Consider the following 17,626-nt stretch of genomic DNA (forward strand, 5'->3'; position numbering starts at 1 on the left):
GCATCAGGGAATGTAACATTGTTAAACATTAACTCCCTTGCACACACGCGGGGGTACAATACGAAGGGAGAGTTTGAGGCGTAGTACGAGGCTTTAGGCCTAGCTGTAGGCTTTAGGGCGCTGTGAGTTAAATTTTAATTTAAAAGTTTTAATTAAAAGCTATCTCAGGGAATTATAAGGGAATGTTACACTTGTTTAGCCAGGAAAGCCTCATTAATTTAAATGTTTTAATTAAAAGCTATCTGAGGGAATTATAAGGGAATGTTACACTTGTTTAGCCAGGAAAGCGTCACTGAGTCTAAAGGTTTTTGTAGGGTCATGCCAAGTGTTTGCAGTAGGGGGCGATGTTGCTACACGGACGGACGGACGGACAAACGGACGGACGATATAATCTATTGTAGGCGGGTCCACTTCGTTCCTACCAGTATAAGGGACCATGGCGCTGGCACACACTGGCCTACTGTTTTCAAATAATGTCATGGGATGGTTAATGTGCACTGTGACACAGGTGTGTATTTACCATACCTAGAATGGTATGGTTTATACACCTGCAGTTATAACCAAGGGGTACTGATGATGTCGGACCACCATAAACCTCTTCAATAAGATGCTAGCATGCTACGGCTGGGCCATGTAACCGCCCCTACTTCTTTTAATGTATACACCACAACAACACTGTTTTTTCTTTTGAATTTGTCACATTGATTGCATTTCATCAGCCGGGGGCCCATCGCCCGACACTCTTCAACAAGTGAAGCTTCCGTTTATCAGCTACGCCAAATGCAGCAGCAACGAGTATTGGGGAACCACAGTGAAGCCCAGCATGGTCTGTGCAGGGGACAACCTTCACTCTGTTTGCAACGTGAGTGTAATTGTTATACACACCTTTCATGCAAATATATTATTAACGCTGACTTTGTGTCAGTAATCAGAGGCCATTGCAATTCCAATGCAGCAAAACACCTGCAAGTCGGATTTCGCATTTATCTGCACCAGGTTGGCTAAATTATATTATAATTCCACACAGTCTCCATACGAGGAAGCCATCCCTATCTGACACTATGCTTGCTACGTGTGCCCAGTGAATTGCAGCTCCCTGTTTGTGATCGTTTTAGAATCTCAAGCTCCACATGTTTGCACTGAGATTCATGACTTGCAGGGCAACACACTTGAATGGTGATTACTGTGCATAACCACACTATGCCAAACTGTACAAAATAAACACAACACAGTATATCGCCGTAGGTTGCAAGACTATCTTTGACAACATTTCACAGTGTTTACGGTAGAATGCGTTTAGAATGCATGACAATGCATTCGATATGTTTTTGTAATGTTAGGCGTGTTGGATAATGAGACTCGCCCAACTCATTGGGGTTCTGGTGGCTCGACACGAGGGCATCTAAGCCCGGCCTGGTTTCCTGGCTTCACGCTGTGCTCGAGGCCCCTATTTTCGGAGCCCCGTGAGTGCTACTCACAAATGCTGTGCAGTTGCTTCCTATAATGCTGTACAGTTTCCTTGGCGCGTGGTTTAGCCTGCTAATCCCCATTTGTTCTATCCAGCTGTGATGTATCGGATAGTGTTGCCACCTCGCACACGCTTTGTTTTTGTCGGTGTTCTTGTTTCCTCCCACATGCAATCACTCGTTTAATTGGCATGTCTGCGGTTCCTTCTCGTGCCTCGGCACCCTGTATTTTGCCATGCGCTACAAGATGCCTATCGTCATGAATGATGCTGTATAAAACGAAGTCATTGTTACTATTATTACAATTGTCCTTATATGCAGGGAGACTCGGGGGGCCCCCTGAACTGTAAGACGGACAGAGGGTGGGAGGTGCACGGCATCGCGAGCTTCGTGTCTTCTTTAGGCTGTAACTTTTACGCAAAGCCGAGCGTCTTCACCCGCGTGTCCGACTACAATCCCTGGATCACCTCCATCACGGGGATGCAGTTCCCCACGACGGTGTGTAACTCATAACGAGCATGCACGTCTCTGTACGAGTCTGTGCATCTCTTTTCTCTCACTCACCTACTCACTCACGCATACAGAAAATCACTCACACAGATAATTATCACTCACCCGCTGATTCATACGAAGAATGACTCACTCACTCAACTCAAGCCCCCACTCTCCATCTCCCGCCCTGCCCTCTGCATTGGTGGCGGCGATGTACGACGGAAAGCCGTCAGCCCCCACCCCAGCCCTCTCAACTCCTTCAGACGCGCATGCACAATTGGGCAAACAAAGACTGAGACATACGGTTGACACGCAGACATGGAGATACATGCAGAGACATCCACACACACGGAGACAAACAGAGAAACAGACAAAAGAGGCTCGGAGTGACACAAAGACACGGAGAAACATGGAGACATATACAAGATAAAGACACACACCGACGCAGATAGAGTCACACAAACATGAATACACACAAAGAGACGGAGATACACACAGCTATACCCAGAGAAGTGGAAGCACAGGCAGACACGCACAGAGGCACACACAGTCACAGAGACTCACACAGGCAGGAAATACCCGTCGAGAGCCCCCGTTTAGCCACTTAGTATAATTGTGCACAGCGCTCATAGAGAAAGAGAATGAGCCACACAGAATGTTTCACCACCAGCATCAACCAGCATTCGCCACTACGTGGCAGTGGTGTCACCACGGCGCTTGTGCGACGCTAAGTCCACTTTGAGGCCACGTGTTGTATCGAAGGCTCTTTGGCAGTAGATCACAGAACAGACCCAGATGCCATGGTTTGACTGACATATGACGTTTTAGCTGCCAAGGCACCCAGCTTATTGTTATGAGCGTCACTCCTGCAATCTCTTTTCTTGCTGGAGGGCGACTGCCTCCAACTGGCCAGTAGCGTCTTTCATGAACCTCCTCCACAGAGGCCAATCTGGACATCGCTGGTACCAGTCATTGGCAAGTCCAATCAGCTCCATATCCTTCTGTAATACGTCAGTCCCTCTCTTCTCTAGCCCTGACCGCGCCTGTTTAGCCCTATCTATCTGGCCAAACAGAAGCTGCTTAGGCATGTAGTGGTTGGGCATGCAAGCTAGATGACCGAGCCAATGCAGTCTCGACTGCTGGAAGAACTCATTAATTGGAGTGTGTCCAGATCTTACAAGGATATGTGAGTCTGTCACGCAATGCAATTTGTTTAAATCCAAGAACGATCATCGGCAGGCAAGCCTGAATGTTTAAATCCAGTGCAGATATTCCCTTGGAAGGCTCCATGTTTTGTAAGCTCAGAGAAGAGAAGGCATCACTGTGGCTAAGAACACTCGCAGCTTTCTATAGAGCAATAGACCAGGTAGCTTCCACACCGCATTATTCAGCTGATAAAAACATAATTTAAATTTGACGGATTCAGAGTGAGACCTCTCCTGCCACACCAGAGCTGGTAATAAGCACACTGCCCAGGTACGAACTCTTCTCCACTCTATCCATAACTGCCCCTTCCCTCATTGAGAGTGAAAGGGGGGGACATTCAATGACATAAAATACCCAGGTAGGTGCCTTTTTTGTGGAGTTGATGGTAAGACTCCATCTCTTAGTAGGATTATTCAGGTGCAGCGGCATGTCCAACACCTTCTCAGAGTGGGCAGCAATTACCTAACATGGTTTACCAATAGGGAGCCATCTCTTGACTATACCCGAGCATCGATCAGCCCCCCAATGTATATATATATTATCTTTCTTCTTTCTTATATATAAAAGTCTCCGCACGCTCGCGCTTGCGGGGGATTTGGCTCTCGGACGGTGGGGTTTAAGACCGTAATAATTTTCCAGGCGGCACGCCCTAAGCCCCGTGGTGGGTTTAGACTATTCCGTTTTCCCGTCCGTAAACTTTAAAGTAGTTTAATTAACACATTTGTGACGTTTCTATTATTCCTTATTTACTTATTGCGCGACATCGACCGTACCAAGTGACGCCAATTGCGTGGGGGGGGGCGGACCCTGCCAAGTCATGCGCGTTCGCTCCAGTCACGGGAGACATTTTATTTTACGCGTTTAACATGGAATAGATATACACATCACGCTGCCGATTTATCTTCACAGTGTGATGTCCTCTTCCCCCCCCCCCCCACCCCAATGCGTGCAGTTACTCATATAAAGTCCATAGATATTAATTTTATATTATTAAAGCGGTTACATAGTATTATTATGGCGAGGGCAGGGGGATGGTGGGGGGGGCGGGGGTAGCGGCCCAGCTCGCAGCCTGGCAATGTCTCACCTCCGGCTTGCCAATCTAGGCGAGGCCGCGGGCTCTGCACGGGACGAGGCGTCACCACGCCAATGTAAAGTACAATTTTATTAAATCTTTCGCTAAGAACTCAGGTTTATTGTTTACTATTATTAAACAAATACGTTTACAAACATTACAATGATAATGTTTGTGTGCACATAACAACTCTGCTTCATTCTTTACTATTATGAAACTAATAAGTTGCCTAATACTCTATTACTATTATAATGTTCGTGTGCAGAAACTAGATGCGTGTGCCTAAAGTCGATGTCTGTGTGTGTGAGTCCATGTGTTTGTGTGCATGTAAGTCGAAGGGTTTCTATGTGTGTGGGTCCATGTGTGTGTCTGTCTTTTTCAAATGGACAACGCCCCGTGTGTGTGTACGTACAAGTGTTTGTGTGTGTGTCAGTCCATTTGTGTGCGTATCTGTCGCTGTGTGTGTTAGTTCACATGTGTGTGTTAGTTTATACGTCTGTGTTTCACTCGATGTGTGTACGTCAATGCGTGTGTGTGAGTCGATGTGTGTGCATGGCTCCATCTGAGTGTGTAAGTGAATGTGCCTTTGTGTGTCTATGTGTGTCGATGTGTGTTTGTTAATCCATGTGTGTGTATCTAAAGTAAATGTCTGTGTGTCGCAGTCCATATGTCTATGTGTGTGTAGGGCAATGTGTGTCAGTCTATGTATGTGTGTGTAAGTCCATGTGTTTGTGTGTGTGAGTCGATGTCTGTGTGTACGTCGATATATGTGTGTGTAACTCCATGTGTGTGTGTATCTAAAGTGCATGTCTATGCGTGTGTGAGTCCATATGTGTGTGTGTGTAAGTCCATGTGTTTGTGTGTGTGAGTCGATATGTCTGTGTGTCAGTCCATGGGCGTCTGTGTTAGTCGCTTTGTGTGCATGGCTCCATGTCAGTCAGTGTAAGTCAATTTCTTTGCATGTCTGTAGGTCCATGTGTGCGTGTGAGTGAATGTATGTGCTTTATTGACCTGCTCAAGGCCGATGATACCATCAGTAGGCCTGGCCTCTCGGTTGTTTTTCATGCTTTCGGAGTCTCTCAAACTTTGCTCACGATCCTTAAGGACCTTCATGATGGTGAGCGGCCCCGCGTCAAACTACGTGGTCGTCAGTCAGAGCCATTTCCTCTACACCTTCGGGTGTGAGAGGGATGTCTTCTGGCTCCACATTATTTAACATATCTTTTGAGCACGTAGTTCGTGAAGCCTTCAATGGCTGTACCCGAGGAATTACCATATGGTACAGATACAATGGGAGGCTGATCGATGCCCGGGTGCGGTCAAGGGATGCCTCCCTATTGCTCAACCATATTATGTATGCCGATGCTCTGGTGGTTGCTGCTCACAGCTGCTCAACCTGGAGCTTGCCACTAAGAGGTGGGGCCTTACCATCAGCCCCACCAAAACTAAGCACCTGCCTGGGTATTTTGTACCATCGAACAATCCACCCCCACAACTCACAATTGGTGATGCGGCAGTTGTGGAGAGATTGCCGAGATTCCCATACCTGGCCAGTGTGCTCATGACCGGCTCCGGTTTAACAGCAGAGGTCTCACTCAAAATCATCGAGCGCCATTATCTTTTCATCGGCTGCGTTACACTGTGTGGAAGCTACCTGCTCTCTCGCTCCGCATGAAGCTCCAGGTCTTCTCGGCCACGGTAATTCCCTCCCTTCTCTACGCTTGCGAAACGTGCACCCCCCTAATGGAACATCTTCGCCGGTTAGAAACATTTAGGCTGGCCTGCTAACGATCCATCCTGGGTTTAACCATATGTGTGTGTGTGCGTCTAAGTCGATGTGTTTCTATGTGTGTGGGTCAATGTCTGTATGTAAGTTCATGTGTGTGTCTGCCTTTTTCGCCCGAGCAACGCCGGGTACTTACCGCTAGTCTTCTATATTTCTGCGACGATATAGAGGATAGCCATCATGCCCTGCCTGAGTTTCTTTGATTCATAATCAACGTTTTTGGGTTTATATCGCGTTATTTATAAATGTGTCGTAACCCTCCACCACCCGACACGGCCAATCAGTAAAAATGTGTCACGTTGACAAAAGACAAATAGTTCACTGCTTTAGCCCACCGGTGTGTTGAAGCCACAACATTTACAATTTGAGTACGCCGTTTCGCTGGTAATTGCGATTTAAGGTTTTTATTTCCTTTCAAGCAGGAGCAGCCCTCTGCTTTGTACAGCCAATAGGACCGGAAAAACCACAAACGTAACGGGAACAGGGGATCCCCTTCACTGCCGACGCACTGAGCTACGCCGCGATCAAGTTCCCCTCTTTCACACCCTTCACTCAGAAAAAACAAAAATTCACCGTCGCAAAAAAAAAGGGGGGGGGTACGTTCATCCACTCATTCTCGAAATGAGGGGGGGTCGTTTCGAATTAGCCCATCCCGTACTTGGGCAGCGGCCACCGCCACTTCGCGCCCGTGGCTGCTCCGCCCGCTGTCGCCCGCTCCACCTCCACCACCCTCTCCAACAGCCCCCTGGCCAGTCGGCACACCTCGGGAGGCGACATATAGGCGCCCTTAATCAGTTTCTGGCGCGCCATCCACAGGGCCTCTTTTACGGCACCTATGACGGCCCATGCCTGAGCCCAGACCCCACCCGCTCTCTGCCTGAACATCCCCCAAATCATATTAGGCGCTGTGGCCTTTACGGGGCAAAAATGGGACAGCAGGGGTCGGCTTAACTCCCACACCTCCTGGGCAAATGGGCACTGTACGAGGGCATGAGCAGCGCTCTCTCCCAGGCCGCAGCCTCTCGGGCAATCAGGTGAGCGGGCCAATCTGCGGGAGCACATAAATAGTCTGCACTCCAGCCTGTGCCATGCGGGCAGCCAGGATAAGTCCCGCTGCCTTTTGGTCAGGGCTGCCGATGCTACGTTTTCCCAAATTTGTCGTGCCCGGGTACCCCGAGCACCTGGCACCTCTGTGCAGACCTCCTTTTTCGACATTTCCGCCAGGACTTCCCTGGGAACCCACGACCCTCGCGTCCGGTCCGGCTCGTACTTCGTGATGTATTCATTTACCGTGGTGCACAACCACCCCTGAGGCCAAGCCAGGGGGGTGCTGCGCGGCAACGACGCCATGCTTAGCCGTCTCAGGAGCCACGCCAGCCTATACCGAACATAATATGAGGCTTTCACCTGGAGCCCATTGGAGAAATATAGTCGCAGCGTATTACAGACAAAAATCGTGTTAAGGATGCACACGACATTCGGGGCCCCCCTCCCACCGTTCTCAGCACGTTTGTACATTGTTTCTCTCTTCACTCGGTCCATCCCTCCCCCCCAGATGAACTTGAAAAACAGGCGCTCCAACCTTTTTGCCATTTGCGCCCCTGGCGGGAACACGTAGGCCAGGTAGATAAGTACCGGGAGGATTTCCACCCTCAAAACTAACATTCTACCTTCCATTGAAAGGCGCCTGTCTGCCCAACCAGCCAGCCTGCCTCTCACCATGCACTCTTTTCCCCGCCAATTCTTAGTCGCCGAGTCCTCCCTATAGAACGTGACTCCTAAGATTTTGATACCCTCACCCTGGACCGTTATACCTGGCGGGCGGCCCTCAAATAACCTGGGGTCACCGAATATCAGCAGCTCACTTTTGCTTACATTCACCTTTAATCCTGAGGCCAAAAATAATCTATCCGCAAGTCTTAGGGCCTCCCATACTGTAGCAACATTCCCACAGAAAATGACAACATCGTCCATATACGTTGCAATTTTTGCTGGTTCCGCACACCCTGGCATGCTCACCCCTCTAATCAGCCGACTTCCCCTGACAGCCTGGGAAAAAGGCTCCACGCACATTATGAATAACACCGGCGACATCGGGCACCCCTGCCGCACACCGGACCCAATTGGAAACCCTTCCGAGAGGACTCCATTTATTAGCAGGCTACCTGTGAGCTTATGATATAGCTTCCCTATCCAGTCTATAAGCTGTTTCCCCACCCCCATTTGCCTCAAAACCGCGAACAAATAATCGTGCGAGATGCTATCAAATGCCTTCTCCTGATCCAAACTGAGTAGACCCAATGAATTACCCCTCTCCACAGTGGTTTCCACCACCTCCCTCAACAGAACGAGGGTATCAGATATCCGCCTGCCCGGAACCGCACACTTCTGGTCCGACCCCACCACCTCCCCCACCACCTTCCCCAGACGCGCCGCGATAACTTTGGCCAGGATTTTATAATCGGTGTTCAGCAGGGTGATCGGGCGCCAGCTCCCGAGGTCGCTGCGCTCCCCCTTCCCCTTGTATATAAGGGTTATGACCCCTCTTGTCATTGAATCTGGCACAGGGCCTTCCTCCGTAATTTCCTTATACATCTGCCACATGTCGTCCCTGAGGGTACTCCAAAACGTAACATAGAATTCAGCCGGTATCCCATCTAAACCTGGTGCACTGTGCCGACGTAATCCCCCCACCACCTCATCCAATTCTGCCCTCTGGATATGCTTGTTTATCTCCTCTGGAGCCTCAATAACCCTATCTACCCCCCCTAGCAGTGTGCTCCGCGCCCCCTCATCTGACGGCCTGCTCCTGTACAATTCCTTGTAGTAACCCCTGGCGGCCTCCGTTATCCCCTCTGTGTTCTTGAGTCTACCTAACCTGGGACAAACCAATTCTCGGATTGTGTTGTCCGCTTTCCTGCACTTCTTAAAGAAAAAACGCGTGCAACGCTCACCCTCCTCGACCGCCTTCACCCGAGCCCTGAATGCAAGTTGCGCGGCCTGCTTCTCCCACACCGCAGAGATCATATCTTTTAGTTGCTTTATTTCTCCCATGACGGGGAATCCCAGTTCCATCAGTTTATATGCTCCCTCCAATCTCTCATTCAATCCCCGCAACACAACCCCTACACTCCTCCTTCTACTCTGGGACTGGAAAAAGGACTTTATTCGCCCCTTCACCATTCCCCACCATTCAGCTATCGTGCCAAAGCAGCACCGCAGGCTCCTCCATTCCTCGTACTGCCTGACAAATTCCTCCACCACCTTTTTGTCCTCCAGCAGTCCCGAGTTCATGCGCCAGATTCCCCTTCCCAACCTCAACCCATCTGGGATTCTGAGCCCCCCCGCTATCATCTTATGGTCAGAAAAAGAGAAAGGTTCGTTTTCCACTCTCTCCACTTTAACCTTGGCAGAGACAAAGAGGAAATCAATCCTCGAGTGTGCGGTTCCCAAACAACTCGACCATGTGAACCCTGGTCGCTTTGGGTGTAACGACCGGTAAGCGTCAATCAAATCAAAATCTCCAACCAAAGCCCCCAGCCTCCTAGAGGAGGGGTCCAACTTTCGACATCCGGCGACTGGCCGCGTGTCCGCCAGGGTTAGAGGGCAATTAAAATCACCCCCCATGACGATGTGTCTTCGTGTTAGCAGCAAGGCTGCCACGTTCTCTAGCAACTCCACACGTTCCGGAGAGCCTGTGGGGGCGTACACATTGATCAGCCGGACCGCCGCCCCACCATATGCAACATCGACATAGTGGAGTCGTCCCGGGACCACTTCTCGGGCCTCCTGCACCTCTATGTTCTTTCTACCTAGGAGGATAACCACTCCTGAGCACCTATTAACATTGCTTCCGGACCAGAAGCAGTGTCCCTCCCAGTCCCTAGCCAGATCCTCTCGACCAAGGGAGTATGGCAAGTGGCACTCCTGTAAAAAGTAAACGTCCTTTTTCAGGGACCGTAGATAATGTAGAATGGCCCCCCTCCTAGCCCTGCCCCACATTCCCCTCACGTTTACTGATGCTACGGTAAGGTCCATACCCAGAATTGTCTCTCCCTACCCAGACCCATCGTCCAATAGTTCATACAGGTTTGTGTCAGCCAATCCCTGCAATTGTTCCCCTCTCCTAGGCTCCTTGGGCAGCCCTCTTCCCTGGTTGGTCTTAGCCGCCACAGCACCATCTTCCGACGACCTCGCGTCTATCGAGGAGTCTGTTGCCTCCAGGTCCCGTTTGCGGGTCGACCTCGCTGGGCCACGCGGCGCTTTCTGCTTCCTTTTCACCACCCTCTTGAATTTCTCCCTCCTGGTGCTCTCCCTCTGCTGCTCCTCTCCGTCTTCCCCCGCCTCCACCGCCTCCGCCCAGTCAACCACCGTTGGGTCGGGGGGTTTTCCCACGGCCTCCTCGTCCTTGTCCCCAGGGTGCTCCACCTGCCGGCCCGTGGGATCCGCGTCTTCCTCCGATGTCATCTCCCCCTCCTCCCTCTCGTCCTGCAGTGGCGTACCCTGCCTGCCCACCTCTCCACCCCCGTCCTCCATCTTCCCGCCGGGCTGCGTTGGCTTCAGCCCGTCCTCGGCCACCTCCCCTTCTCCATCCGCCACCCTGCTCCTATGTGCGCGGACCTTATTTGCGTACGACAGCGGGCAGTCCCTGTACAGGTGGTCTTTATTCCCGCATAGGTTGCACAATGCCGGGGCGCAGCATTCTGCCACAACGTGGTCCCGTGCCTTGCATCGGTAACATATCCGTGCCTCGCACGCTGCAGCCAGATGGCCACTCCCCCCACATCGCCTGCAGAGCTTCGGCTGCCCCGCATACACCACGTAGCCCCTATTGCCACCAATGTTCAGGGCGCTCGGGATGTGTTGCAGAGCCCCTTCTGCCGTTCTCAGACCTCACTCGCCATTGCCTGGCGCCCGTCCAGATCCCTAAAGAGTCTTGGACCCGCTTACTGTCCGAAAGCACCAGGCAGTGCTGCCTCAGCCACACCTCGACGTCGTGGTCTGGCAGAGCATCGTTGTACAAAAATATGGTGACCACTTTTGTATCGAGCTCAGAGAGCAGTTGGAGCTTCAGCAGTGACAGTGGCCGTTCCCCCGCCTTCTCCTCGAACAAAGTCATAAAACGCTGCAGTAAGCTACTTGTCTTAAAGCTCACGTCAAAAGCCCTGCCACCTGGCAAGGCTATCAAGCAAAACAGATCTGCCGGATCCACCTTCAGAGTTTCGACCATCACTGACCGCACGAACCTCGGTCTGTCGATCGTGACCTCCTCTGGCACGTCCTCCTTAAAGGACACCCGCACGCAGTTATGCCTCTTAGCGTGTAGCGGGGTGAAGTTCCCTGCCGAACCTCCGCGCCACCGCCCTGCGCGCTCCTCGGGCCGCCCTGCCCCCACAGGTCCAGGACTTGCCTGGACAGCGTCGCTTTGGGCACCTTGCGCCTGCAGGCCCGCCGAGCTCGGTGCTTCCTCCGCCTCCTCTCCTGGTCTGGCCGACACCATCCTACTCCTCGTCGGCTCCTCTCCCTTCCTCGCCCGCTGCCACCAGGCGTCCTCCTCCGCTCGCCTCGAGGTCGACGCTCGCGCCTCGTCCCTCTCCTCTGCGGGTCTCCCTCCTCCAGGCCATCTCATCGCACCATCCTCCGCCTCTTGGCTCACCACCCCAGATCGCTTGGTCGCCATGGCCCCGAGGGCCTGCGAGGCTGCCACTGGCCAGGCAGCCAGGGAGCCGAGACTAGACACGACACCAGCAGAGACACGGTAGATACAAACCAGCCGCGGTCGGGGCCCTCCTCATCAGGCAATTCGCCAGAATGGTGAGGCGCTGCTGTGTCTCCCGTTCTTATATAGAGCAGCAGCAGGGTGACGTCATCATTAACTCATCAGGTGCAAAGATTCAAGGGGGGAGTGATTGTAATTATATACTAGATTAGTAATCAGGCTGTTGTTACGATGCGAGTTGTAGATTAGTAATCATTTGGAATGTGTTTTATTGTGATTATGCTACATTAGTAATCAGTTAGTGTTTGTTTCCCTTATAAGGAATTGTAATGTATCTTATTTAATAATACGCTTCCAGGCCGTACTAAGCCTGTAGCTGTCTGAGCGATTAAAGTTATTTCTGTTTCTCTCAATTTCAATCGATTCTCTAATTAGTCTTTGCCAGTAGTAACTAGTTTTACACAACACTTCCACGTTGTCAAAATCAATTGAGTGTCCCTGTTGGCATGCATGTTCTGCCACTGCCGACAGTTGTGTTTGTGATAGTTTAATATTTCTCTGGTGTTCTTTTAGTCTTACACTAACGTTACGCCCTGTCTGTCCAATATAGCATCTGCCACATACACAATTAATCCGATATACACCTTCTGTTGATAATTTAGGTAATTGGCCGTGTCGGGTGGTGGAGGGTTACGACACATTTATAAATAATGCGATCTAAACCCAAAAACGTTGATTATGAATAACATTGGTCGCGAAAGCCTACGTGTTAAGTTTCTTGGATACTTCTTGGTACACTTGCGGTCTTGCATACATGGCGATTTTGGATTGAACTCCCCACATGGGCCATGGACCATTTGCTTGCAGACCACATCAATTAGGGCAGGGTCTTGATTCGGGTCAGGTAGCTCAGCACAGATGATTGAGTCAATGTCATTTGCATCAACTTTTTTCCCTCATCCATAGCAATATGTGAGCATGAGGAAGACCACGTTTTTGCCACTCAATTGTGTGCAAGTTACATCTTGTCTTCCCAAAGACGCCGCCTTCCTTTGTAGTAATGAGCCTCATGAGTTCAACTACTTTGAGTTTAAACACCCTTGCAATGATGTCATGTCTCTCTGTTGGCTTTTGGTTTTGATAAAGCTCAACCTGGATCTCCTTCCATTTTGGATTGCAAGTGAAGGTGATAAAGAGATCGGGCCTGCCATATTGCCTGATATAGGTCATGGCATCTTGAGTCCTCTCGTGCATGTATCTTGGGCCACCTGTGAAGGATGAAGGCAAGATAACTAATCTCCCCACATTCTGAACGTTTGCATCTCTGTCGGCATTGATAGCGTCCCTGAGATGAACATACTGTTCTACACGCAGGCGTTTTTGATTGAGTTGAATGTAAAGAAGGCGCTCACTCTCAATTTTGGCATACTCGTCAACAACGTACTGGTAAAAGAGGTTGGCGCACCTCAATATGTGGTTTCCGCCTTCCCTGTCCATGATCATGAAGGAATAGAAGTCCTTAGAGAAGACAGTTTTTCGAGAATGACTTTGTCCAGTTGCTTTTATAATTTGAGGAATCTGGACGTGGTACCCATCTTGCCCTTGCCACAGTATAATGGGGTATTGTAGGGCATCATATGCTCTGTTTGTCTCAGGAATTCGTTTGATGGTGTTGTCTTGGTATCGAAGCACAATGTCTCTCTTACCATGTTCTTCACCCACCATGAGAACAGCAACCTCACCACAAGTTGGGGCATTGAACCTCCGTGCATGCTCCCCGCTTGGGACCTTGGATGCACTGATTACAACCTGATAATCATTGGAGGTGACTTGTTGTGCTGCATGTTTGAAACTTGTAACCAATCATTTGTGTTGGTTGATCATCCCTTGAAGGGAGAGGACAATTTCTAGTCTGGCACCAGGAACATTGCTGCATCGCTGGTTGCCTTGCTCACCTTCATCTCCCATGAAGTATATCTGAAAAAACTGTGGCTCTTCGCCAGTCAGTGGCTGAATGGATCCAATTCGATGATAGACTTGGCCTTGAACTTTGAATGTCGGCATAAATCTTGGCTCCACTATCTCCTTAGTCGCACCAAAAGAAGTCATTTGAAAACAGGAATTGTACTTCCTGATGTTGGTCAGAAAGTGTTTAGACTCCGGGGTATGACCAAATACCAAGGATTTGAGTGGCTCGGGGGACGTCTGCACAAGGCAAAGTTTGACTTTTCCATCACTGCAGCACATTCCCTTGGATTCTCCTTTCCACTTTTTAGCACCACATTCTGCGCAAGTAATTTTCATGTGTATATATTATGCTTGCAAGTTTTCAGAAGTTTTTTTAATCAATTTTTCCCCCGGGCAACGCCGTTAGTAGCAGTTTATATTAACGAACTTATATTAAACGGGAACAGGGCGATTCTTAATTAATCTACAACCTTCGATTCCTTTGCGCGATTCAGAGAATCGATTCTTGGCGCGGTCGGGTTTAAAACTAATTACACAGTTGTATTTTCATTGGTATGTTATGTTTTAATGTTTTCTGAATATTTTAAATGTATTTTCCCCCGGGCAACGCTGGGTATATCGACTCTAGAGCACAAAGTCCTCGCCTGACAAGAGTCGGATGTCGAGGCCTAGTACTGTGCAGAGCCTCCGGCCTCGCCTAGATTGCCCAGCCGGCCGAAGCTGGGGGCTGGGCCGCTACCCCCCCCCCCGCCGCGCTACAATAATACTGTCTAATCGCTATAATTGTATTATCCACCGACTCTATAATAGTAATTGCACACATTGGGGTGGAGGGGTAGAGAAGAGGACGTGAAACTTTGATGAATTTACCTCAGCGTCGCGTGTTAACGCGTGTGCATATTTTTAACGTGAGTGAGAAATGGCGTCTGCCCTCCAGCGACGGCTTGCGTGCGTTGCCAGGGGCAACTGCCTGTCAGCGTTTCGCGCATGCGCAACGGCGTGCTTTGTCACGTGCCAGTCGGCAATAGTAAATAAATAAATAAAGAGAAATCGCACTCAATGGATAATTAAACCGCTTTAAAGTTTATGGACAAAAAAATGGAAATGCCTATTCCCACCGCGGGGCTCGGGGCGTGCCTCCCGGCAAAAAAAATTCTCGGTAAACCCCACGGTCCGAGAGCCAAATCCCCCGCAGACAGACGGACGGACGGACAAAAAAATGCCTTTTATAGGTTAGAAGAAGAGAAAAAAGAAAAGAAAAGAAAAAAGAAAGAAAAGATAAGATAAATAAACACGAACATACTTTGTTATTTAAGAAGCACCCGGACGCAAACTCACAAAATGTATGCACGATGGTCATGTTCTTCATGTTGCAGATGATATTGATAATAAATGTATTATTCATGTTGCGGATGATGATATTATTCATGTTGGTGATGATGATTTTCATGATGATGATAATGTTATTTTTTGCTGATAAGAATGATGTTGATGTTGATCTTAATATCAATCTTGCTTATGATGATAATGATGATATTAATATTGCTGCTGATGATGTACAGGTATCACCAACAACGACCAGTAAATCGTCCCCGACGATCAGGGATTGGTCCCCAACGACCAAGAATTGGTTCCCAACGACCCAGAATGTGGTCCCAACGACCAAGAATTGGGTCCCAACGACCAAGAATTCGTCCTCCCCTCCTTGCAGTGTGTTGATGTGGGAGTACACCGCATCAATCCTCATCAGTATCGCACTGATGTTCTGTGAGTGTTAAACAAAGCCACACGCATCACTACAACCATCGTAGTAATGATGAGGGTTCAAGTGTCAAATTTAATGTGTGACCAGGCCAGAGCTCAAGGTGAGAAACCAGGTGAGAGATCAGAATATAGTCGAATTTGCAAAAGTGACCTGGGGCATTCGTCTGTTGCCAGTAGGGGGCGATGATTGTCGCTGTGTGGTCGATGTATGGCACCCCAAGTGGCAGCTGTCCCTATGCATTAGTTTGACAATACGGGGTGCTGAATGTTGTTGCGTGGTTAAAAACAAAACAATGGGATCGCACCACAAACCTGGCTGTCGCCTGGTTATGCTAGTTGTAATTACTGGCGAAGCGTCATACTCGAATTGTAAATATTCTTTGGGTCTTTCGGTAAAGTCACGTGACTTTACCGAAAGACCCAAAGAATATGAACTCCTGCAGTCACGAAAGCTTTAAGTCACGAATTGTAAATGTTGTGGATTTACTCTCCAACACACCATTGTGCTATACTCGTAACGAATTGACACGTTCTATTAACTTGACAAACCTTACTAATTGGCTGTGACAGGTGGTGGTAGGTTTAACAACGCATTTATATTTATGCGATCTAACCCAAAACCTCTAATATGGTTTCACCTATAGCACCCCCAGTGGCAGCTGTCCTCATGTATTTGTCTGCTGCCAGAAAGGGGAAATTATTGATGCTGTTGTAATCGCAATGGAGTAAATTACATCATAATTTTCTATTTCTGGAAATTTGGATCATACAATGGAGACAATTTAATGAGGATTATAATTGTGTCACTGTGGGAGTATGAGTCCCTGTGTGAGTCCGTATGTATTTGTGGGAGTGTGTGTGTTTATGTATGGGAATTTTTGTCTTTTTGAGTCCTTGTGTCTTGTGTGTTTGTGCATCTCTCTGTGAATCTGGATGTCTCTATGTGAGTTTCCGTCTCTCCCTGTGAGTGCATGTGTAATGTGTGGGTATATCCGGGTGGTTGATTGATCACACCTCGTTATGATGATTGGCTCTACCGGTCCAGGCCCATAGCCAATGGGGAGAGATCTAGGGGCGTGGCCCTGACGTAATGGGAAGGTGACACCTGGGAGGAGATGATTGGATCTGCTGGCTTTAGCCACAGCCAATGGGGGGACGAGTCAGGGGCGTGGTCCTGGTATTGTAGGATGGAATCTGGAAGATTCCATGGAGGTTAACCAGGACTGGTAGAAAGGTACCACGTGACCCTGGTATTAAAAGGGGTGGAGACGGGCAACACGTGGTCAGATCTGGATCGAACGAAGGGTGACGCCACGCAGGAGCGGGGGTCCAGGCCTGCCACGTGGCAGCAAGAGTCTCTCTCTCTCTCACACGCTGTCTGTCAACAGCGTGAAGGAGTAAGACAGTAGTGAATTTATACGAAGAGAGCTGTGAACGAAAGAGAAATAAAGACCCTGATTCCAGAAGTCGCTTACACGACCTTTATTACACATGTGTCAGTGAGTCTGTGTGTTTTTGTGCGAGGCTGTGGCTCTCCATTAGCCTTGTGTAACTCTGTTGTGTCTGTTTTGCAGGCCTATGAAGTGATGCTGATTTATGTTTGCAATGTACTCAAGGACTAAACACAGCTATCACAGTCCCCTCATAAACACATGTACCAGATTATAAGATATACCTACTAAACACGTGTTTTGGGAAATTGAGTAAGGTTTGTAGTGTTGTAAAGGACAGACTAATAAACTTCTATATGGCACACACTGTGTATTGTCTTAATTACACAGTCCCTAACACACAAGGGTTATAAGGTCCCCTTACCCGTTAACCTGAGGAGGTACAGCCTCCTGACCCTGCACAGCTCACACTCACAATTCGCTCCTATTCTACGGAGGTACAGCCTCCGGACTTGCGGTCTATCTAATCTCCCCGCTAGTCTAGCGTCCTCCGGCTTGGACCTAGGTGAGGCACACTGACGCGCCGCTGGCCCGGCTTGTCCCCGACCTCTGGTCGCTCAGGACCTTCGCCCTCAAGGGCGGGAAGGCTGGGAGCCAGGGTCCTATCCAGGACCTATCTCCCCTGACCACTGGTTACTCTGAGTCCCAGCCCTGACAAGGGCTGGAAGGCTTGGTCCAGGGTTCTATCTGTCTTCGACCGAC

At 49.4% G+C, this 17,626-nt stretch overlaps 1 protein-coding gene across 1 annotated transcript in view; it reads left to right on the top strand.

Annotated features, from left to right (window-relative positions):
- LOC144737502 (elastase-1-like) overlaps window positions 1-17,226 on the top strand; it is a 51,057-nt gene extending 33,831 nt beyond the window's left edge. Inside the window, exons 6-9 of the mRNA XM_078620220.1 lie at window positions 720-862; window positions 1,788-1,964; window positions 15,272-15,476; window positions 17,048-17,226. Coding sequence (XP_078476346.1) covers window positions 720-862; window positions 1,788-1,964; window positions 15,272-15,476; window positions 17,048-17,055 — 533 coding nt within the window. The 3' untranslated portion in view covers window positions 17,056-17,226. The remainder of the gene's footprint in view (window positions 1-719; window positions 863-1,787; window positions 1,965-15,271; window positions 15,477-17,047) is intronic.
- The last annotated feature ends 400 nt before the right edge of the window (window positions 17,227-17,626 follow it).

This window comes from Lampetra planeri, chromosome 70 (genome assembly GCF_965212315.1).
Source record: "Lampetra planeri chromosome 70, kcLamPlan1.2.h2, whole genome shotgun sequence".
NCBI lineage: Eukaryota > Metazoa > Chordata > Hyperoartia > Petromyzontiformes > Petromyzontidae > Lampetra > Lampetra planeri.